We start from the raw sequence: 23,974 nt of genomic DNA, 5'->3' as shown, positions 1-23,974 counted from the left end.
GGACTGGCGACTCGTTTCATACATGATATTATACATGTTTCAATGCCATTCTCCCAAATCTCCCCACCCTCTCCCTCTCCCACAGAGTTCCATAAGACTGATCTATACATCAGTGTCTTTTTTGCTGTCTCGTACACAGGGTTATTGTTACCATCTTTCTAAATTCCATATATATGCGTTAGTATACTGTATTGGTGTTTTCTTTCTGGCTTACTTCACTCTGTATAATAGGTTCCAGTTTCATCCATCTCATTAGAACTGATTCAAATGTATTCTTTTTAATGGCTGAATAATACTCCATTGTGTATATGTACCACAGCTTTCTTATCCATTCATCTGCTGATGGGCATCTAGATTGCTTCCATGTCCTGGCTATTATAAACAGTGCTGCGATGAACATTGGGGTACACGTGTCTCTTTCCCTTCTGGTTTCCTCAGTGTGTATGCCCAGCACTGGGATTGCTGGATCATAAGGCAGTTCTATTTCCAGTTTTTTAAGGAATCTCCACACTGTTCTCCGTAGTGGCTGTACTAGTTTGCATTCCCACCAACAGTGTAAGAGAGTTCCCTTTTCTCCACACCCTCTCCAGCATTTATTATTTGTAGACTTTTGGATCGCAGCCATTCTGACTGGTGTGAAATGGTTACCTCATAGTGGTTTTGATTTGCATTTCTCTGATAATGAGTGATGTTGAGCAACTGACAAACAACTAATTTCAAAAATATACAAGCAACTCCTACAGCTCAACTCCAGAAAAATAAATGACCCAATCAAAAAATGGACCAAAGAACTAAATAGACATTTCTCCAAAGAAGACATACAGATGGCTAACAAACACATGAAAAGATGCTCAACATCACTCATTATCAGAGAAATGACATCTAAATCTTTACCTCTACATCCAAGCTCTTTTTTGAATTTTTATTTAGAATTTTCAACATAACTGCCTTGTTTCTCTATCTGAGTGCCCTTCAGGAGTTATATATACATCATACTATCAAAAATCATGCTCACTGTTACCCTTCTACATGGCTCTTCCTCTGACTCACTAGGGTCCAGGGGCCAAACTTCAGAGACCCTTCAACTCCCTCCTGCTTCTCACATACAGTAGCTGCTGCTGCTAAGTCGCTTCAGTCGTGTCCGACTCTGTGCGACCCCATAGATGGAAGCCCACCAGGCTCCCCCGTCCCTGGGATTCTCCAGGCAAGAACACTGGATTGGGTTGCCATTTCCTTCTCCAATGCATGAAAGTGGAAAGTGAAAGTGAAGTCGCTCAGTCGTGTCTGACTCTTAGCGACCCCATGGACTGCAGCCTACCAGGCTCCTCCATCCATGGGATTCTCCAGGCAAGAGTACTGGGGTGAGGTGCCATTGCCTTCTCCCATACAGTAGCTAAGTCTTGGCAAACCCTCTTCTGAATCAACATTTTCATTTCTACCATTATATCTCAGTAATGTAATGCAATTAGCTATACCTCAGTAACTAATAGGAGAAGGCAATGGCACCCCACTTCAGTACTCTTGCCTGGAAAATCCCATGGATGGAGGAACCTGGTAGGCTGCAGTCCATGGGGTCGCTAAGAGTCAGACACGACTGAGCGACTTCACTTTCACTTTTCACTTTCATTCATTGGAGAAGGAAATGGCAACTCACTCCAGTGTTCTTGCCTGGAGAATCCCAGGGATAGGGGAGCCTAGTGGGCTGCCATCTATGGGGTTGCACAGAGTCGGACACGACTGAAGCAACTTAGCAGCAGCAGCAGTAACTAATAAGCTCTCTCTAGGATTGAGGCCTTTTAAAAATGTGCTGATTTTTTCCTAATTATAAAAGCAATATATTTCACTATAGAAAATACGAAATTAAGAAAAGCACAAAGAAAGGACAAAATTATCTATAATCTCATATCCAATAAGTTATTGACATTTTGTTTTGTTTCTTTCTAGTTTGTTCTTCATTTGTTGAACTTTCTATCATAAATAACTGTGTATCCTCTTTTTTTAGTTTAACATTATATAGTAAAATTTCTCATGCTATTACAAACTTTTCATTATAATAAGTTTTGATGGTAGTGCTAATGTTCAGCTATTTTATTTAGGCTTTTAGAATTTCACTTTTTCCTTTTCTTCAATCCATATGTTTATTTGTTTGTTTTCATGTGTGATGTAAGATTAGGAGCTAAGTTAATGAAGAACATCCCATGATTATGTTGTCGCAAGCAACATGCCTAAGTTTACCTCAACTGTTGATATAATATAGGGAATAAGAAATTAAAATTAAAGTGACTAATAATCCCACTTACTCAGTTAGGTCAGGGACTAAGTAAAAGAGAATGACCAGAGAAGCACTGGGACCTGCTAGTTTTTTTTAATTCTCATTGATATAGTTTCCTTATCTCCAAAATGAGAAAATAAAAGTTCCTGTCCCATAGGGTAGTTATAAGGATCAAGGAACTTAATATGAATACAATATAGAAGAACAGTATTTTGCACACAGTAAGTTCCATATACGTGTTTGCTATTAGCAGCACTGTAAATATCATTTCACTTTCTTCTGGTGGATATCAAGGTAAGAGATTGTGGTTAGGAAATTGAGGCAGAGTTTTACATTCTGGTGACCTGTAACTCTTAAATTTGTTCTGTCTGGGGTCAAGTTGTTCCTGGCTTTTGGTAAAGGTATAAGACTATGGACAGCTATTAAGTGATGTGAACAATAACCACAACATAGAGTGTTGCTCACCAACCAGTAGTATGGGGGTTAAATCACAACCCACTGTAGTCACCTACTGACAATGCACCCTGAAAAGAATTCAGAATGAAAAAATAGGGTGAGGCATTCTGTCTATTGGATAAATGGGCCCCTAGATAGTAGACTGCCTATTTCAGGAAGGATTTCAATGACCCCAGATTCTTGCATTTTCCCAAATGTAGAAAAGCACTAAAATCATTAACTTGGGATATTTGTTCTTCATGATTAGCAGTAATCTTTTTATCAAGATGTATGCTTAACTACATGTATTTCCTAATCATGACTGAGCTTCCCTGGTGGCTCAGATGGCAAAGAATCTACCTTTGGGTTCCATCTCTGGTCTTGGGATTGATCCCTGGTCAGGGGTCTTGGGAAGATCCCCCGAAGAAGGAAATGACTACCCACTCCAGTATTCTTGCCTAGAGTATCCCATGGACAGAGGAGCCTGATGGGCTACAGTCCATAGGGTTGCAAAGAGTCAGACATGACCGAGCGACTAAGCACACACACACAGCCACGACTACACATTATAATCCCCTGGGAGGCTCCAATGGCTAGGTCCCCCTTGCACCTCAAATTTTAATTCAATTGTTTGGAATCTCTGGCATCAATATTTTAAAAATAATCTCCTAGATGTTTTTAATGTGTGGAATCACTAGTTTACATTGGAGTAAAGGAGAAAATTCTTAACTTTATGTTGGATTACATTTTTCACTTTTAAGAATAAAGCAAATGAAAGTCAATAAGTGTATAAAAGTCTATATAAATTAAGATACCATATCGGTTCCTTAAACCACCACTCAGAAAGAATTGCTTCAAGGATTTCAAGAGGCAATGGCTCATTTTCAGTTAGGTTTAATCTGATTGCTTCTTCTTCTTCTGTAAGTTGCACTTCCTGAGGCTACAAACAAGAATTATAAAACAAACAAAACTTAAAATTCTATAAATAGTAATATGTTACACAGTTAATATAAGACCTGTTTTTCTCAGGTCACTTTTCACTGTTGTTTGTAAGCATTTAAAAATCTGAGTACTTTTCTTCAAACCAATATTTAATATCAGTTCAGTTCAATTCATTCACTCAGTCGTGTCCGACTCTTTTCGACTCCATGGACTGCAGCACGTCAGGCCTCCCTGCCCATCACCAACTCCTGGAGTTTACTCAAACTCATGTCCATTGAGTCAGTGATGCCATCCAACCATCTCATCCTCTGTTGTCCCCTTCTCCCTCCACCTTCAATCTTTCCCATCATCTGGGTCTTTTCCAATAAGTCAATTCTTTGGATCAAGTGGCCAAAGTATTGGAGTTTCAGCTTCAACATGAGTCCTTTCAACGAATATTCAGGACTGATTTCCTTTAGGATGGATATGAAATTATACTTACTATTGCTAAGAGGTGGAGAAGGCAATGGCACCCCACTCCAGTACTCTTGCCTGGAAAATCCCATGGATGGAGGAGCCTGGTAGGCTGCAGTCCATGGGGTCACTAACAGTCGGACATGACTGAGCGACTTCACTTTCTCGCATTGGAGAAGGAAATGGCAACCCACTCCAGTGTTCTTGCCTGGAGAATCCCAGGGACGGATGAGCCTGGTGGGCTGCCGTCTAAGGGGTCGCACAGAGTTGGACACGACTGAAGTGACTTAGCATAGCATAGCATAGCATAGCATTGCTAAGAGGAGCTACTAGCAAATAGCATGACTAATTTTGATTGTCTCATCATTTTTACTAAAACCAAGATCAATCTATATCACACACCTATAAAGGTTAACTGATTTTTGTCACCTATCTTATAACTACTCAATCTAGATCCTGATTAAAGGATGGGCCAGGCAGGCAGTCATCTAATATAATCTGTACCTGTGTCCATTTATAGAAGATCATTTGGAAAAAAAGGGTTCAGATATATCAGAAATGGTTAAAAGGCGAGTTAAAATAATGAACTTTCTCTATACGCCCAGATAGAAACCACCTAAGAGATACATTGAGGGCAGGAGGAGAAGGGGTGACAGATGATGAAATGGTTGGATGGCATCATCGACTCAATGGACATGAGTTTGAGCAAACTCTGAGAGATGGTGAATGACAGGGAAGCCTGGCATGCTGCAGTCCATGAGGTCGCAAAGAGTCAGACATGACTGAGTGACTGAAGAACAAAAAGATACATACAAACTTTCTTATGAGGAATCATTAGAAATTAATATTTTGAGATCTCTACTGGTGCAGGGGCAGATTTTTTATAGTATTATTAATAAATAGAAAACACAGGACACAATAACAGAAATCTTATCATCTAGATCAGACATCTCAAATAACATTGTTGTTTAGTCACTAAGTTGTGTTGGACTCTGCAACTCCATGGACTATAGTCCACCAGGCTCCTCTGTCACGGGATTTCCTAGGCAAGAATATTGGGGTTGGTTATCATTTTCTTCTCCAGGAGAATCTTCCTGATGCAGGGATTGAACCTGCATCTCATGCATTGGCAGATTCTTTATCACTGAACCATTTGGGTAGTCCATCAAATAACAGCCCCAAATAAATGCTATACAACACTCTTGTCAGGGAAAGCTTTTCTGTTTTTCATTGGAGTCATGTAAAACTCAGTACTCTATATTCTAGATGAGTAGCAAGGTCTGTATTTAACATATTGAGAAGATGACTCTTAAATTACTTTTATGGGCTATTTTTTTTTTACTTCTTCGAAATTGTATATAGAGAGTTTTATACTACTTATATTCTACTCCCTCAAAGTAACACTAGTAAGCACAATTATCTGCAAAGAAAGTATTAATATTCCTACCAGCTTCTTTGTATTTTCTTCCTCAATTGTAACATTGGCCTGAATTGCAAGCTCTTCAAGTTCTTGTTTTACAAATTGTTCATCCTCAGAATCGTCCTCAAATTCAGGCCCCACTTTCTTTTCAGTTTTGAGCATTAGTTTTTCTTGAAGAAATTCTTCAAACTGAATATGAAAAATGCCCAATTTTTCTGCCAGCTGTCTTCCACAGACAGTTTTGCCAGAGCCATGGGGGCCGAGAAGGCATATTCTTAATGGCGGAGCCTGAAATAGGGGATAAGTCAAGGATGGGGGTAGAGGAGAGGGACAGTGAAGAAGAAGAAGCTTTAAGAATTTAGAAAACCTTACTTAGGCTTATTAACTGCTCTCCCTAAGACTGAATTATCACTTCACAAACTCAAGGATGTTTCGACATTAGGATACCAATTAACATGATTCATGGCATCAACCATGAATTCAGGGAGCATCAACAAATACAGAGCATCTTGATATTAAGTGCTCCAAAAGGCATTTAATAAAATAAAATTAATTTTGTTTCTTTTTAAAAGTTTTAATTGTGGAAGAATGCAAAGACATTTTCTTAGTACGAAAAAAACACCACCACCACCACCACCAAAACCTCTCTACCAAACAAAAAGCCCACTGATACAGGAATGTTAGAGGTGCCTTCATTAAATCTGCAATCTCTGTATTGGAGACAAAGTGAAAGTAGTGAAAGTGTTAGTCGCTCAGTCATGTCTGACTCTTTTCGACCTGTGGAGTCCACTAGGCTCCTCTGTCCATGGGAGATAGGGAAGCCCCCAAACCAGAGAATCCACAGAGATCCAGGTGTATGGACTGTCCACTGATGCTCAAGCTGGTCAAGAACAATGATGAGGTTTGGGATGAAGGAGCAGATAAATCTTTTGTAAATGTGGGGCAATGACTCATATTTATAGATGACAGCAAGAGTGGGAGATGGTGATATATTTGGATGGAATGAGCCTCAAAGAGGCTCGCAGTAATGGATTTTGAGCAGCAGAGGGAAGCAAGCACAGCCTCATCACCTTTTGTCCTTGTGAAGGAAATGGTCAGAGAAGAGTTTAAAAGTGTATGCAATAGCCATGAAAATGGCCCAAATTATCCAGAAGAGTTTAAATTGTGTTTTACATGCTCTGTTTAACAAGGCATCAGTATTATTGAAAGTCCTGACAATATGTTGTTTAGTGGCTGAGTCATGCCCACCTCTTTGGAACCCCATGGTCTGTAGCCTGTCAGGCTCCTCTGTCCATGGAATTTTCAAGAATACTGGAGTGGGTTGCCATTTCATTCTCCAGGGTATCTTCCATACTAAGGGATCAAACCCACCTCTCCTGTACTGACAGGCAGATTCTTTACTGCTGAGACACCAGGGAAGCCCCACGACAATATACTTTGATTTATAATTTTGATCTTGTAATCCCATTCTAGGGAATTATACTCATAAAATAATTAAGAGAAAGAAAGAATGATATGCCCAAAGATTTCCTAAGTACTATTTCATATCTATAATGGCAAAATCACAATATTGTGAGGAAAAAAGTCTAACAAGAAATTAGATGTTAAAATGGTACATCAAAATGATTAGGAAATAAAATAAGCCCAATAAAATTACAAGCAATAAATTCAACTGTGACTTCCTATAAAATACTTCAGCTAAAAAATGTGTTGATTTGATGTAAGGTATTACTGAAGAAATAAAATAGATAATTAGATTATGTTATATTCTAAAAAGTTGTTCTTAAAACCTAGATATTGCCACCATACTGTTTTATTATACTGGTGACTTCACTATTGAGTAAAATGGTGGAGACTGCTAACAAGTCTCTAAACAAGGATGCAGGAGCATTCATCAGGATGGGAATACTGTTTTCACCTTTAATGGTTCATCATGAGCCACATACTCTTCAGGCTGCTCCAAAAACTTTTCTTTAGCTTCAGGACTTGAAAAGTAATAGATCTTTTCTCGGTATTTAGCTGCTTCTTCTGGGGTGCCTGGTTGTAGGACGAAGTTTTCTTTGAGAGCCACTGGACAAAAGTGCTTTGTATCTCCCAAATGCCTTCTCTTCTCCTTAATTATATCTTCATTCTAGAAATATCATCCAAAGTTTGGAGAACACTATTAATGCACTGTTCTCATAATACTAAAGAGGGAATTATAAAAATGCATCTTTGAATAGTATTTAATCCATAACAATATCCCTTTAAAACAATCCACAAAAGACCAGTTCTTGTACTATTTGAATTCATCAAAAAATAAGTTTCTTATATTCCTCTGAGTTCAAATCCCAAGTGTCTTTATTTTATAAAGAAAATGAAGCAGCACTGAGAATGAAGGTGTCCCAAGCCCTTTATAGACAAATGTGTAATAAAAACCCTTGTAATGTGTGGATGGATGCAGGGTCACTGTGAAGTCAGTTTCTAAAATAAAATTATTTCCAAGAAGTAAAAGCTGAGTCAGGGTCACAACTTCTTAGTCATTGAAAACGAAAATGGGCGATGTCTCAGGATTTGCTTTGTTTCCTACTCAGTGGATATATAATCAAATACTTTGGAAAAATTTTATTTTATTCAATTGGAAATGCGATAGATGAAGAAACCATGTGTAAAGTCCCTTAGGGACTCTTGTACTTGAAGTAAGTGAAAGTGAAAGTTGTTCAGTTGTGTCTGACTCTTTGCAACCCCATGGATGGTCCATGGAATTTTCTAGGCTAGAATACTGGAGTGGGTAGCTTTTCCCTTTTCCAGGGGATCTTACCAACCCAGAGATCAAACCCAGATCAAACCCAGGTCTCCCCTATTTCAGGCAGATTCTTTACCAGCTGAGCCATAAGAGAAGCCCAGGAATACTGGAGTGGGTAGCCTATTCTTTCTCCAGGGGATCTTTCCAACCCAGGAATCAAACCGGAGTCTCCTGCATTGCAGGCAGATTCTTTCCCAACTGAGCTATGAGGGAAGCCCTATATTTAAAGTAAAGTATATTTTAAAAATAATTTTGTGTTGTACAATGCATGCTTGCTGTAAAAATATTCAAAACGTAACCACAATGCATGAAGAGTGAACATTTCCTCTCACCTTTCCCTTCCAGTACTGTCTTAACACTCAATCGTTTTATGTGTATTCTTTCAGACTCATTTTTCTCAGTATAGCTTACACATTTACATACAAAGACACAAATTTAGGCACAAATACATTATTTTTTAAGATAACAACGAAATAATACTTTGCATGACTATTCTACAACATGCCTTTTTTTCTTCCCCCAAACAGGATGTAAAAAACAACTTTCTGTAAATGTGCAAAACTAATCTCTACTTTTCTTGTGTCACTCATTCAATTTTTGTGTCAGGGTTATGCAAGCTTCAAAATGAGCTGAAAAGTATTGAAATTTTTCTATGCTATGGAAGATTTATAACATAAGACTTATCTAACCAACAAGAAAAGCCCTACAACTCCCTACAGTTATTTTTGTTTGTCCAGCTTTTATCTTTTATCTTAAGCACATTTTAGTAATTTGTATTTTGAAAATGCTTTGTATTTTGACTTTAAAATTTGTTAGTATAAAGTTGTAATTTAAAATGAACCTCTTTCAAATCTGATTTCTGTTTCAAATGTTATTTACTCCTCCTTCTTTTTACTTCATTTTATTTGCCAGAGGTTTGTCTATTTTATTGCTCTTGTCAGTAAACCAATTTTTCATTTTTTTTGAAGGTAGGCCTACTGCTTTTATTTGGTCTTTTTTTCCTATTTCATTAATTTTGGCCTTTAATTTCCTTCTTTTTACTTTATTTGGTCTATTTTGTTATGCTTTTTTTCTCTAGGTTCTTGACTTGAATGCCTAATTCATTTCTCTAGTCTTTCTTGTTTTTCAATAAATGCACTTAAATTAAGGTTGCCAGACTTTTAGCAAATAAAAAATGAAGGCTCACCAGTTACATTTGAATTTCAGTTTAAAAAAAAGTGAGATATGTGTATAATAGTGATAAGGATTGGGGCGTCTTGGAGCAAGGGATTCTGGGAAGATGGTGCTCTAAAGACTCTCCTCATTTCTCTACCACCTCCTCAGTGTTTAACTGCTAGAGCAGGTGGTGGTTGGCCTCTGTGGACGTCTGAGGGCAGACAACTGTACAACACTCTTCACCACTATGGACTGGATGAGTATCTGGAGACAAGCATCAGAGGGACCAGAGCATCGAGATGGCAAGTCTTAGGAGGAGTTTTCCTGTAGAAATCTGTGGATTTCCTGGGGAATGTTAGCATCAGCAGCTACCACCCTTTGTGGTCTCTGTGGCCTGCAAGAGACCAAGAAGGAGCTGTATGGGTGGGAGGAGTCCTCCCTGACCTTGCATCCAGGCAAGTATGAGGAATTCAGGTAACTGGGCTTGTCTCAGGCCTCAGCAACAAATAGGTGGCCTATCTGTCACTATACTCCTGAATGCTGGGGAGAAAAGTCAGTTTGCCCTTCATAAATTTTGAGGATGTTGTCACCTAAAGCACTCCAGCAAGACTTGTGAACTCCACTGAGCCAAAAAAGAAAAGAAAGAAAGAAAGAAAACAACCACCCCTCTCAGGAAGCCTAACACACACTGGAAGAAGGGATGATAAATTAGGAAGAGTAAAAGTGAGGTAAAGACACTATGTTATCAATGAAGACCATACTTAAAAATTTAAGTTTTTAAAATTACAGACAGCTTGAGAACTGTTTGCAGGTACAAGAAAGACACCATGTTCTTGCAGACCACAGCAGGTCACAAAAGAAAAGAGAGAGTCTAAACATTATTGGGACAAAACCCACACCCTTTAACCACCCTGACTGAGAGTCTCAGCAGTTTCTTAGGATAAAGTATCGAAAGCTATTAGCAGAATCACACTGCATAACATTTTTTGTTTGATACATACATATTTGGATTTAAGTCAAGCAACAAGTTAATTACAAATGAATGTTTGTCTAACCTATTATTTTGCTTTATTTATAAAGACCAGAATTAAAGGAATCACTTCCTATTTTATTATTGATACATGCCTTAATTAGGAGGCTATCCCTTGAAAATAGTTATCAAAATTGTGGTGCCAAGGGAGTAGATTGGTGCCTAAAATGAGTTGTTCCTCTTTGAGAAAACCACTTGTTTTCATGCCATCAGCCCTTCAAAGATGCCATTGTTGTATTTTACATAAAACACCCACTTCTGTTAAATTTATAAAATATTTCTGTCTCTAATATATATAGATTTTTCCATGGGAAAAAAATTTAAAGTTTTCTCTTTCCTTTTTTCATGGGTGTAACATACTGTCTAAGTAGCTCTGGCATTTCAGAGGTCAAATGAAGCTGAGTGGAGGCAAAATGTGTTGAAAATGTTTACAAATCTGAAGATCCCTGCTTGTTTTCTTGAAGCCTAGAAGTGCCAGTAACCACTCTGGATATGTGCACCTTCAGTGACGTGACCACGGGCAGTGAGCAGGAGAAAAGCCCCCCACCTCTTCCTCTTCCTCTTCTTCCTCTTCTAGCTCCTCATCGACATCGGCTTCAGCCTGATAGTCTTCTGTTTCTTCATCATAATCTTCTATAGTTAACTCCCAAGCAGCATGGTGAAAGGGTTCTTTCAAAAACAAACACAGTTGGGAAGACATTTTTAGGATAAAAGCATATGAACATATTACAGTAGCAAGATTAAGAAAATTAACTGTAGGGCTGGTCTCTTAGCTTACATGTGTAGGCAAATAGGCCTTTCCAAATTCTTTAGGTGACAAGTGGCCAGTTTGGCCAGTGCTGTGTGTCCAATGGCTGATCTGATGGGTGTTCTAGGACAGTTGTTAAATATTTTAAATATCATCCCTGGATATACTGAATGTTTTACTTCATAAACCGTAGGCTTTAAACTTTCACAGTACTTTTAATAATATGGCTTGCTCACGACAATAAATGTTATGATTACAGCAGCCCTTACTTTCCATAATTTCAATGACTTTTTGAAGTAGTTCCTCTGGAGTTTTGCCAGCAATCTCCAGGTTTAAAATTTGAGTAAAAGAGTCACTGATAGCTGTTTCCATCTGTCTCCAGGCAGCATAGAAAGAGCTGACATTCTCTCTAATTGAATCCATTTCAGGAACATCAGGATAACCATCTTCCGGAAATTCAGGTAGTAGAACTTTTGAGTAAAATTTAAAAGAAAGAAAAAAGAGACTTTAAGCATTATATCTTTAGCTATATTGCCAAAATAATTTATAATACTTTTTAAACATTTAAAAGAAATAAACTTAGAGTTCTAAGCAATAATATGCATTTATAAATTCATATTTCAACTATGCTTTGTTCATTGTTTTGGCTGTAGATGAATTGTTACTTATAAATAAAATCCAAATTATTTAGATAATATGAATTTCATATGGCAACTTTTTTAATAAAAGTAGAACATAAAATTTGTTGAAAAACTATTATAAGTTGGCTAGATACACTTTTTAATAAGTTAGGCAAATATAACACACATCAACCAGCATATAACTGGCATAGAAAGAAATAGGTAGGAAATTGGTTTTATGCCTAAAATTGTAAGAGAATATGAAAAGCATTTCTATGCACTACTTTTATTTTATAATCTAACCTGTTTCAGGTAATTCTTTAGTTTCCAGGCCCTCTCTGGATCCTTTTGGAAATTCTGCTCCGACTATAGCATCCTCAGGAGGCTCAGATACTTAAAAAAATATCTAATAGTTAGTGTTTGAGTTTTAAAAACATTATTCCTTTATGAAAATTTTGGCACAAAGAAAATATCAAAAGTTTAAATTGTGTATACTATGTCAAATTGATAATACAGTTCTCACTAGGTAAAGTACTGCTGCTGCTAAGTTGCTTCAGTCGTGTCCAACTCTGTGCGACCCCATAGACGGAAGCCCACCAGCCTCCTCCGTCCCTGGGATTCTCCAGGCAAGAACACTGGAATGGGTTGCCATTTCCTTCTCCAATGCATGAAAGTGAAAAGTGAAAGGGAAGTCGCTCAGTCGTGTCCGACTCTTAGCAACACCATGGACTGCAGCCTACCAGCCTCCTCCGTCCATGGTATTTTCCAGTCAAGAGTATAGGAGTGGGTCGCCAGTGCCTTCTCTAACTAGGTAAAGTACTGATTTCCCCTAAAACCGAGTTCCCCTGCTGAGTTTATGATTAATCTCTTTATTCAAAACATTATTCCCTTTCTTGTCCCCTCTGACCTCATTTCTGTGCTCAGTTCAGTTTAGTTCAGTTCAGTCGCTCAGTCGTGTCCAACTCTTCGTGACCCCATGAATCGCAGCACGCCAGGCCTCCCTATCCATCACCAACTCCCGGAGTTCACTCAGACTCACGTCCATCAAGTCAGTGATGCCATCCAGCCATCTCATCCTCTGTCGTCCCCTTCTCCTCCTGCCCCCAATCCCTCCCAGCATCAGAGTCTTTTCCAATGAGTCAACTCTTCGCATGAGGTGGCCAAAGTACTGGAGTTTCAGCTTCAGCATCATTCCCTCCAAAGAAATCCCAGGGCTGATCTCCTTCAGAATGGACTGGTTGGATCTCCTTGCAGTCCAAGGGACTCTCAAGAGTCTTCTCCAATACCACAGCTCAAAAGCATCAATTCTTTGGCACTCAGCCTTCTTCACAGTCCAACTCTCACATCCATACATGACCACAGGAAAAACCATAGCCTTGACTAGACGGACCTTTGTTGGCAAAGTAATGTCTCTGCTTTTGAATATGCTATCTAGGTTGGTCATAACTTTCCTTCCAAGGAGTAAGCGTCTTTTAATTTCATGGCTCATTTCTGTGCTAAGTGAACACTAATCAACCAGAATCAGATAACATCATTAATGTACATACTCAGGTTGTTTCTCCAGGGCAAGATGAGCTAACAGATCCCTGGATCATGAATCACCAGATACTCATAAAAAGATTCATAAACATGGAGAAGGAAATGGCAACCCACTCCAGTATTCTTGCCTGGAGAATCCCAGGGACAGAGGAACCTAGTGGGCTTCCGTCTATGGGGTTGCACAGAGTCGGACACGACTGAAGCGACATAGCAGCAGCAGCAGTGTCCATCTTACCCATTGACTAGGGCTCATCCCCATTCAGGGCAGGGACTGTCTTGCACACATTTGTTCACTGTACTAGTCTCATATCTGGTCTCTTTGTATACTGGCTCTTAGTAGACCCTTGGTAAATATCTAGAAGTCACACATTCAACAGCCATTTATTGAAGGCTACCAGTAGGTTCGAGGGATACAAAGGAAAAAAAACCAACAACTGCATTTAAAGAATTCCTCCTAGTGCAGGAGGTAGACAAAGAAGCATAGTTACAGGGGGAGACAGGGAGGGAAAGGGATGACTGGGAGTTTGGGGATGGTAGATGCAAACTATTACACTTCAACACATTTAGGATGGATAAACAACAAGGTCCTATTGTATAGCACACGGAACTATATCTAACCTGGGACAAATCATAATGAAAAAGAATATTAAAAAAAAAAAGAATGTGTATAACTGAATCACTTTGATGTACAGCAACTAGACTTCAATAAAACGGGGGAAAAGCAAAAAAAAAAAAAAGATTCATAAACAGTAGGCATCCTGACCCCCAAAACAACGATTAAGAAATGTCACAGGATGATGATTAACTGCAGATTCTTTGTTCTTCCCCTTTGTGCATGAGCTAAGTTGCTTCATTCATGTGCGACTCTTTGCAGCCCTATGGACTGCAGCCCACCAGGCTCCTCTGTCCATGGGATTCTCCAGGCAAGAATACTGCAGTGGGTTGCCACACCCTCCTCCAGGGGATCTTCCTGACCCAGGGATTGAACCCATGTCTCTTACATCCCCTGCACTGGCAGGTGAGTTCTTTACTACTAGTGCCACCCGGGAAGCCCTCTCCTCCTTAAATGCCCGCAACTCAAAGACCAAGTTGGAGTGGATCTCAGGCTTGTCTCCCACTCCCTCCCTTGGTGTCCTACTACTAAGCCCTTACTTTGCTGCAGACATCTGCAGTCAGAGTTTAGTTTTCTACACTGCAAACACACGAACCCACTGGTTGGTTCCAGGGAGGCATAAAAATACATAATAAAATAAGGCAGAAAATGAAGAATATTCTTAAATACACAAAAGGATGTTGACCAGAATAATAATTGATACATACAGTTCTGATAACTGTTGTTAAATATCATTCAAATGTCTATTCACATGGCATCAAAAATGCCTGAGCATTCTTTTAATTTCTTGACATACCCATAAAGATATTCCTAAAGACTGTAAAGTGGCCAAAGTCTCAGTTGTGGGTGTAGGTGTGGTGAAACTGAGGAGAATCTCAATTAATAGCACTTTTGAAGATACAGATCAACAACTGCTTTCCTGGATAATAAAAGACATGATTCACATACAGATCTAGTGTAGATAGTTTCAGGGAAGGAAGGACTAATTATCTTTCTTCTCACCCCTTAGTCTTTCCTAGTTCTGAGACACAAGTTTTGTGTGTCTCACACACACACACATATATATTAACAAAAAAATGTATATATAGCCATTCTGTAATATTGTGCAAACTGTCCTGCAAGTTAGCTAAAATAATAGTTGGGTCCTCTTTCAATAGAATCTATAATGTTTAATACTCAAGAGAAGAGGGAGTAATTCAACACTAATTGTGCTTCGAGGCATTTATGAGCCCTGCTTCCACCACCATGAAGTGCCTGATCTTGCTGCTTAAGTCCACTCTCCAGTCATGAGAGTGACTCTCGTTGCCTTATAGACTCCTTCTTGCCCTGTCCCAACCCAACAAACTGGACATTTGAGGAGGGCTGGCTTCATGGGTATATAAGCTGTGTGGGTGTCCTGTATCTCTTGCCCAGAATGGCCCCATACTTAGTTTAATGCACTTTGGTTGTCATTTTGATCTTTGAACCGAGTTTTGTAAGCAAAATCCAAAGGGACTCCAGCAGGACAATAGGGCACACCTGTGAGCAGAGATCTGTCTGCCATTCTTTGCCATCTCATTCCTATGAGTGTTCCTGATACCCCATCATGAGCACAGAATTCTAACAGGGCCCACGATGTGTGGGAAAAAGTGTGACTTAGTGATTTGGGGATGGGAAGATGCTGACAGGCCTGACCATGGTTCCCCTTCAAATTAGAACTTGCTCCAGATGCAGAATGAAGGTAATGGCATTTAAAGAGACATGAATGACTATGGAACCTCATCACATCCTTTCTTAGGTTTGCATTTAAAAGTGGCATTGGGCAACATAAAGATGAATGGTAAAATTCATGCTTAAGAACTTAAAATTTTAATTTTTTTTAGAATGACTTTTTTTTTTTTTTTAGAATGACTTTAAACAGCAAACATAAAATACTATGACAAGTTAAGAGAGACCGTGGAAGGAAAGAAAGAGCTTTATATTCTTGTACTTTTAATGAGTCTTTTTTCCTGATATTTGAACACTGTGCCCCCCAAATTATATAACAGACCCTGACAAGAGTGCCAGCACCCGGGCAGAGCACTCAGCTTTCTTACCATACTTTCAGCCACCTGCTGCTCTCTGGGGCCACATCTCTGCAATCTCAACCTGCTTCCACTTTATACCACATCAACAGACATACACACACATGCACACAAACATGCCAATAGGCAGCAGTGGAATTAAGGACGCACTCTTTAATAAAAGTCTAACCTGATTCATGTTCTGTTTCTGGGGCCTCAAAAATGTCAGACTCCTCGGGTAAGAACCCCCTGGTCTCCTCAGCAACCTCAGGGGTCTCAGACCCTTCGTGAAGTTCAGACTCCTCAACTTCAAAATCCTCAAAAGCCTCGGCTTCAGCTTCTTCTGCTTATACAAAAAAATGAGAAGAAATAAATTATTTAGTTTAAGTCAGCAGATATTTAATTGGGAACAACCCCTGGAGCATGATGCTTAATGAAAAAGATAGATACAGTCTCTCTATATTATATCTATTAAAATGGAATATAAAATATATTCCCAAATATATGCCATAGCATATAGCAGTCCCAAATATTATAACAGTAAAAGACAGGAAACAGCCCAAATGTCCATTTAATAGGGAATGGCTATTCCTGCACTATCTGATACATAGCCACAAGCCACATGTATCTACTGAGCACTTGAAATGTGGCTAGTCCAAACTGAAATGTGCGGTGAGTGTAAAATACACAATGACTTCAGAGACTTTGTGTGAAAAACTGAATATAAAAACATATCAATAATTTTTGCATTGATTACATGCATGAATCAATGTTAATTAAATTTAACATAATTTGCATTATGTTAAAATAATAATTTGGATATAGTGTATTAAATAAAATATACAGTTGGTTTTCTGAATCTTCAGGTTCTGTATCCATGGATTCAACCAACCACAAATTGAAAATATTCGAAAAAAAATTTCAGAAAGTTCCAAAAAGCAAAACTTGAATTTGCTAGCAACTATTTACATAGCATTTACATTTTATTAGGCATTATAAGTTATCTAGAGATGATTTAAAGTATATGCCAATGTGTTTAGGTTATACACACATACTATGACATTTTATATAAGGGACTTAAGAATTTATGAATTTTTGGTATCTGCAGGAGTCCTGGGACCAATTCCTGATTGATATTGAGGGATTATTGTAATTCATTTGTTTCTTTTTATTTTTTATGTGCTTACTAGAAAATTTAAAAACATGTTGCACATGCTGATCCTGCCGTGTATCCCTCTTACAAGGTGGGTGAGTAGGTGTCTGTGTTAGGAATCCATTTTCTATGAATTCATTACTGCTGTGATCATACAGTGCATTATCCAAATTGGAACACAACGAGAAGGAGAGGGAGTCAAACAGATATTTCAGGAACCTGGGCATAAACCTGGACTCTAACGGGCAAACTGGGAAACATGGTCACTCTGTTTATGCTGCCACTGCCGCTAAGTCGCTTCAGTTGTGTCCAACTCCGTTCGACCCCATAGACAGCAGCCCACCAGGCTCCCCTGTCCCTGGGATTCTCCAGGTAAGAACACTGGAGTGGGTTGCCATTTCCTTCTCCAATGCAGGAAAGTGAAAAGTGAAGTGAAGTCACTCAGTCGTGTCCGACTCTTAGCAACCCCATGGACTGCAGCCTACCAGGCTCCTCAGTCCATGGGATTTTCCAGGCAAGAGTACTGGAGTGGGGTGCCATTGCCTTCTCTGCACTCTGTTTATAATTCTCTGTAAATACTGCAACTTTGCAGTCACAACACAAAATCAAATGACACATTATTAATCATATAATCTTGTGTTTGCCTTTTGCTTTTGCAGTCATAGCTTCCAATAGCTTTCGATTTTCTTCTTCTATTCTTAATGCCTCTTCCTTGACTTTTCTGAAATGAAAAGGTCCAAAATGTAGTTATCTTTGGAAATTCAAATATCTTACAATATCATAGAATTTAAGGCTTATAATAGTAAAAATAAAGAATAAATCATTTATAATATTCACTATACTTTTTACTTTACCACATAAACATTTAATTTACTCATATTGAGGCTAGTTAATGTTCAGAATTTTTTGTGTGTTTTGGGGATCTTTTTTTGGTAAGGAAAGTTAAAATGTTGTTTTTAAAAAACTCTGGCTATTAATTAGGAAACCTGGAAAAATTGATAAAGAATTGTCTAACTCTCAGCTGGTATCATTTTCCCTCTGATTAAATGAGAAATGTTCACAGCATAGAGTTAAGTGAAAAAAGATATAATATAAAACTATGTATAATACAAATTTTTTATTTAAAATGTATATAAATGAAGATTAAAAGACTAGAATAAAGTGAATCAAACTGTTAATAGTAATTATCTATGGATGGTGGCATTCTGACAGCTTTTAAATTTTATTTCACATTTTTTGCACTTTAAAGTTTTTTCTGTATGAATAAGTTGAAAATTTGCAAATTTCCTTTGTATTCAGAAAATTAATTTATTTTCTTTTCAACAAAGTAATGATGAAATTTAAAGAGGTTTGGGATAAGGGAATCTGTTTTTCATTAGGGTTGAAGAACTAGGAATTTAGCCCTCAGGTATTGGCATACTATTACACAAAGAAACATGTATAAGAATGTTGACTGCATTTTTAAAAACAGTATCAAAAAACTGTATCGAGCAGTCACCAACAGGGGACCAGTTAAGTGGAGCAGAGCCCATTCATGTGAGTAGGCCACTCTGGACAGTCTTCTTCAGACTGTTCTGTAGGTGGGTCATTCTCTCATACTCAGTGTTCTTTTGGTGTCCTTTTCCCCTTCCTTTGAAAATCTTTACACATATTCTCTTCAAATATATCACTACACCTCTCCTCCCAACAGTGTGTACCTTGGTTTATTTATCTTTGGCTGTGCCGGGTCTTTGTTGCTGCACCCGGGCTCGTCTCTAGGTGTAGCAAGCAGGCGCTACACTCTCGCTGTGGTGCTTGAGCCTCACATTGAGGTGGCTTCCCTTGTTGCAGAGCATGGGCTTTAGGGTGTGTGGGCTTCAGTAGTTGCAGCTCACAGACTCTAGGCTGTGGGTTCTATAGTTGTGGTATGTGGGCTTGGTTGCCCTGAGACATGTGGAATCTTCCCAGACCAGGGATTGAACCAGTGTCCCCTGAACTGGCAGGCAGATTTGTAACCACTGGACCACAAATCCTGTTTCTTGTTAATAGGAAGTGTTGTCTCACTATATTCTAAACCCTGTGACCCTGTGATCCAGACTGAAGTCTTAGTGTAATTTGAGTTCTCTTGTTCATGACCCAGACCTTTGAGACTACTGAGCATTGTTTCTGCATGGCTTCCCTACTTGGTAGTGTGTGAACTGGCAATTCTTCTACTTTTCTAGTTAGGTAGGGCTCTTTTGTGATGCTTTCCTCATCCAAAACCTGGATACTATATGTTGCGGCTGCTAAGAATCTAAAATCTGACAAGGAGGAAGAAGAATTTTGCTGCCAGTTTCTAGCTACTTCCATATACTACTTGGGTAGATCAAAGACAAATGGTGGTAAAAGAAATTATCTTGCATTTGACCAGCACATTTGGAAACTAATGCTGGAAAACAGGTATAATCAGCATGTCTGTAGATATTTGGCCAAAAATGTAATTCTAAATCCTATACATTTTATCTCTTTTCCAACCAAGTTGCATTGCATCTCTGACCAATTTTTTAAAAGCATTTAATTAATTTATTTATTTGGCTGCACCAAGTCTTAATGTGGCATGTGGGATCTAGTTACCCCACCAGGGATTGAGTTGACATCCTCCATATTGGGAGCTCAGAGTCTTAGCCACTGAACCACCAGGAAGTCTCAAGAATAAGCATTTGATGTTGAACCTATCAGTTATGAATAACTAGTCTTGTTCTTGGGAGAAGGCAATGCAACCCACTGCAGTATTCTTGCCTGGAGAAACCCAGGGACAGGGGAACCTGGTGGGCTGCTATCTATGGGATCACAGAGTCGGACATGACTGACGCGACTTAGCAGCAGTCTTGTTCTTTACCTTATGTAGAACTTAGTCAAGCTTTGAATTTAAGTCATATGACACAAGTGTATTTTCACTTTTTATATTATTTCTTTGACCTGTGGATTCTAGTTAGTAAAATTAAGTCACAGATAAATAGAGTAGAAAATATATACTTTCTCTGTGTTCATTAAAAAATATATATTTATTTATTTGACTACACTGAGTCTTAGTTGCAACATTCAAACTCTTAATTGAGGTATATGGGATCTAGTTCCCCAACCAAGGATCGAACCCAGGCCCCCTACATTGGGAGCTTGAAGTTTTAGCCTCTGGACTATCAGGACTTTTTTTCACAATGTCTTTTGAAAGTAAACATTTGGTTTAGAATGTCTGATTTGGGACTGTGAAAATATCCACAGCTATATACTTTAGAGATTCTGGGAATATTTATGAAATTACTATTTTTCTTAGAATTAGAATTGGATCTTGTTAGTAGGCCTGTTTTGATGTTAAAGGCATTTTATGAATATAAATCATAAGTAGATTTTTAACAGTTGTAAAAGGTTAATTAATATCATTTATTGTGCCAGGCAGATTACCTTGCTGCTTCTTCCTCTTTTCTTTCCTTTAGTAGTTCATCTAATAATCTTTCTAAAATCTTAGAGTCAATTTCTTGTTTATTCTCTAAATACAGTCTATTATATAAATATTTTCCTGAAATACAGATAAACAGTAATATTAATTTTAAAGCTCTATAAAATATAGTGAGATATATTTTGGAAATTAGAAATGAAAAATTATTTCTGTCTATATCCAAATATACTTTCCTTTAAGTATTTATCTAAATAGAGCCCAGATTTTTTCAGACCATCTTAAATCCTTCTAAAAAGGTATATATTATACTGTAAGTAACTAAAACATAAAAAGTAGTATAATACAGTCTCCCCCTGGAAATTCTCTTTTCAAATATATTTCCTTAAGATGCAAAATAACAATATTTTTGGCTCCCTTATCAAATATTAGTTGACTGTATATGTGTGAGTTTATCTCTGGGCTCTTTGTTCTGTTTGATTGGTCTATGTCATTTTTTTCTGGTAGTGCCATAATTTTTTATTACTATAGCTTTATACACAGTGACAGAAATTAAAATTTAGTTCTGCTATCTTTATCTACTTAGTATTTCCCATTTGAGGGGAAAAAGGATTAATAGATAGTTTTGCCCTCAGCCTTATATATTTTTCATTCAGAAGTTATAATGCTGACTGGGATGAGGGTTGTTAAATGCTCAGCTCCAAAGAATAATGATAAGAGTGTACTGGAGCATCCAGTGACCCAGCATACCATCCGTGGCCACCTACTCAGTGGTTGGATGTTTCCTTTTGTGTACTTCTAGGTCATGAAGGGACTGCTGGGGTGGTATTTGTTGTATCCAGGGAAGGTGGAGAGTTTTCCATTTTATAGTTCATAAAAATATAAACTAAAAATATTATCAGCAGTAAAAACTTCACTCTGAATTGACATGATAAGTATTTACCAACCATTGTTTTCTGTGTCTGATAAACAGATGACTAAATCGGGTAGAACTCCTTTGTCGACTAAGACCATCCAGAGTTCTTTCACAAGAGGGCAGTTGTCCAGTATCCATCCTCCATATTTGGGGGCACCATAAAACCTATTCTTGTTTTCTTCAACTACCTGTGAAAAATGACACACTGAAATTACCATCATAGGCATCCAAGTCAAGGATGTTACCCTGATATGTCACTTTCCTGGACCTTAACCAAATATCTTTTGAGTTCTTCTGACTTTCAGAAGAAAACAAAAGAGCCACTTAATTTTAAAAGAGAAACAATTTGAAAGCACTAAAGCTGTACATTAAGAACAAGAAGCAAAAGCCTCTGTTAAATAAATATAACAAAACATGCTTGCTATATCTTACTCAGTATTACAGAACCTAGATCCTGATTCAGAAGGTCAAGGGCAGGGCCCATGAGTCTGTGTTTCTAACATGGTCTCAGGTGACAATGGCCCCTGGTCTACTCTACTCCCTGGTCCCTGGAGTCACCAGGTCTGTGCTCAGTCTGCCTTTTTAAGTGACAATGCTCTTTACTTCCCTTTAGATTTTTAGCCTTTAAAGTGAGAGCTGAGAGGTCCTGAGATGTTTACTAACAGCTATAGAAAGAAACTGATTCAAAACAAATCTTGCAGGTGCTTTGTGAGTTCTGCTAAACTATCCCCCACCTGCCACCCAATTATAACAACTTCAATACAAATGTGGAGATTAGTGATGTGGGTCTGTGAATACACCAGTTCCGAAGGTTTTAAACAAATCTGTATGCAATCAGGAAGTCACAGAATATTAGAAGTCAAGGGAAAGAAATCTTGAGAGGACCAGTGTAACCCTTTGGCTTATGCAGATTTACCTGCTTTTTGAAATTTCCATCTGAATGAAGAGCATTTGGGGCAAAAAAAAGAATTTTAAACACTTGGAAAAGTTTCACATGAGAGAATTAGGAGGGAAAAGCTATAATGAAGTAGTATAAGTGAAATAAGTTAGAGAAAGACAAATACTATATGACCTCATTTATTGTGAAATCTAAAAAAACCAAATTCATAGAGAAGACACTGGTGGCTGCCAGAGACAGAGGAAAAGGTGGGAGGAAATGAGTCAAAGGGTCAAAAGGTAGGGCTTCCCTGGTGGCTCAGCAGTAAAGAATTCACTGGCAATGCAGGGGCCGCAAGAGATGAGGGTTTGATCCCTGGGTCAGGAAGGTCCCCTGGAGGAGGGCATGGCAACCCACTCCAGTGTTCTTGCCTAGAGAATCCCATGGACAGAGGAGCCTGGCAGACTACAGTCCATAGCATCACAAAGAGTTGGACATGACTGAAGCAACTTAGCATGCACACATACATGGTCAAAAGGTACAAACGTCCAGTTACAAGATAAATAAGTACTGAGAGTGTGATGTACAGCATGGTAACTACAGTTCACATGCCATGCACATGGGTGTGAGATATCTCTTCAAAACCCTGCTTTCAATTCTTTTGAATATATAGCTGGAAGTAGGTTTGTTAGTTCATGTGGTAGTTCTGTTTTTAAAAAATAAACTTTACTTTTAGAACAGTTTTATTTTTTATTAAGTTAATTTCATTTCTTGGCCATGCCATGAAGCTTGTGAAATCTTAGTTCCCCCACCAGGGATTGAACCTGGACTCTGGCAGTGAAAACCCTGAGTCCTAACCGCTGGACAGCCAGGGAATTCCCTTTAGAGCGGTTTTAGATTCACAGCAATCTTTCTGTTCTATTTTTTCCATTGCCCTATACAACTGTATATCAAAATAAAAAGTTTAAAAAAGCCACTTGTAACCAGAGCATTTTTAACAGTCTTTTTTCATGTAAAGAAGTCCTTTTTATTAATAAACTTACTATCATACTTAGATAAGCCTGCAGTGTGCCTGCAGTGCCACCTGAGATCTGGGAGACCTGGGGTTTGATCCCAGGGTTGGGAAGATTCTCCTGGAAAAGGGAAAGGCTCCTCGCCCCAGTACTCTGGCCTGGAGTCCATGGGGTCACAAAGAGTCCTGACAGGACTGAGAGATTTTCACATCATACTTAGAAATGTAGCAACATAGATGCCATATTAACACTTTCAAGGAATAGGAAGTTGCAATTGAGAGAAATCTATAGTTTGAGGTAGAAATTCCGTCTTAATTTTAATCTTTGTTTGAACTTCTTGTGCTGTTTGGAAAATGTGAGAAAAGATCACCATAAAAGCTCATTTATTGAGCACTTCTGTTCAGTTGCACTGAAAAACGCAGAGGGAATGAAAAAGATAACTTATCTGGTATTCTTGCCTTGAGGTGCTACATTTAATAGGCATTGATGGACGTGTAAACAAAGTTATAATGCTGTCAGTTCAGTTCAGTCCCCCAGTCGTGTCCAACT

At 38.4% G+C, this 23,974-nt stretch overlaps 1 protein-coding gene across 9 annotated transcripts in view; it reads right to left on the bottom strand.

Moving 5' to 3' along the window:
• AK9 (adenylate kinase 9) overlaps positions 1–23,974 on the bottom strand; it is a 116,920-nt gene that overhangs the window by 38,427 nt on the left and 54,519 nt on the right. For 5 of the 9 annotated variants that reach the window (XM_070795983.1, XM_019967228.2, XM_070795982.1 and 2 more), the window contains 10 exons: positions 21,567–21,723; positions 20,628–20,742; positions 17,852–17,928; positions 16,245–16,397; positions 12,164–12,253; positions 11,510–11,710; positions 11,040–11,161; positions 7,441–7,653; positions 5,550–5,810; positions 3,523–3,647 (listed from right to left, as the gene is read on the bottom strand). In XM_070795983.1, coding sequence (XP_070652084.1) covers positions 3,523–3,647; positions 5,550–5,810; positions 7,441–7,653; positions 11,040–11,161; positions 11,510–11,710; positions 12,164–12,253; positions 16,245–16,397; positions 17,852–17,928; positions 20,628–20,742; positions 21,567–21,723 — 1,514 coding nt within the window. Of the gene's footprint in view, positions 1–3,522; positions 3,648–5,549; positions 5,811–7,440; positions 7,654–11,039; positions 11,162–11,509; positions 11,711–12,163; positions 12,254–16,244; positions 16,398–17,851; positions 17,929–20,627; positions 20,743–21,566; positions 21,724–23,974 lie in introns of those variants that run through there. The other 4 variants (XM_019967226.2, XR_011568444.1, XM_019967225.2 and 1 more) reach the window with 4 other exon arrangements.

This window comes from Bos indicus, chromosome 9, assembly GCF_029378745.1.
Source record: "Bos indicus isolate NIAB-ARS_2022 breed Sahiwal x Tharparkar chromosome 9, NIAB-ARS_B.indTharparkar_mat_pri_1.0, whole genome shotgun sequence".
Lineage (NCBI taxonomy): Eukaryota > Metazoa > Chordata > Mammalia > Artiodactyla > Bovidae > Bos > Bos indicus.
This window is presented reverse-complemented; position numbering and strand designations above follow the sequence as displayed.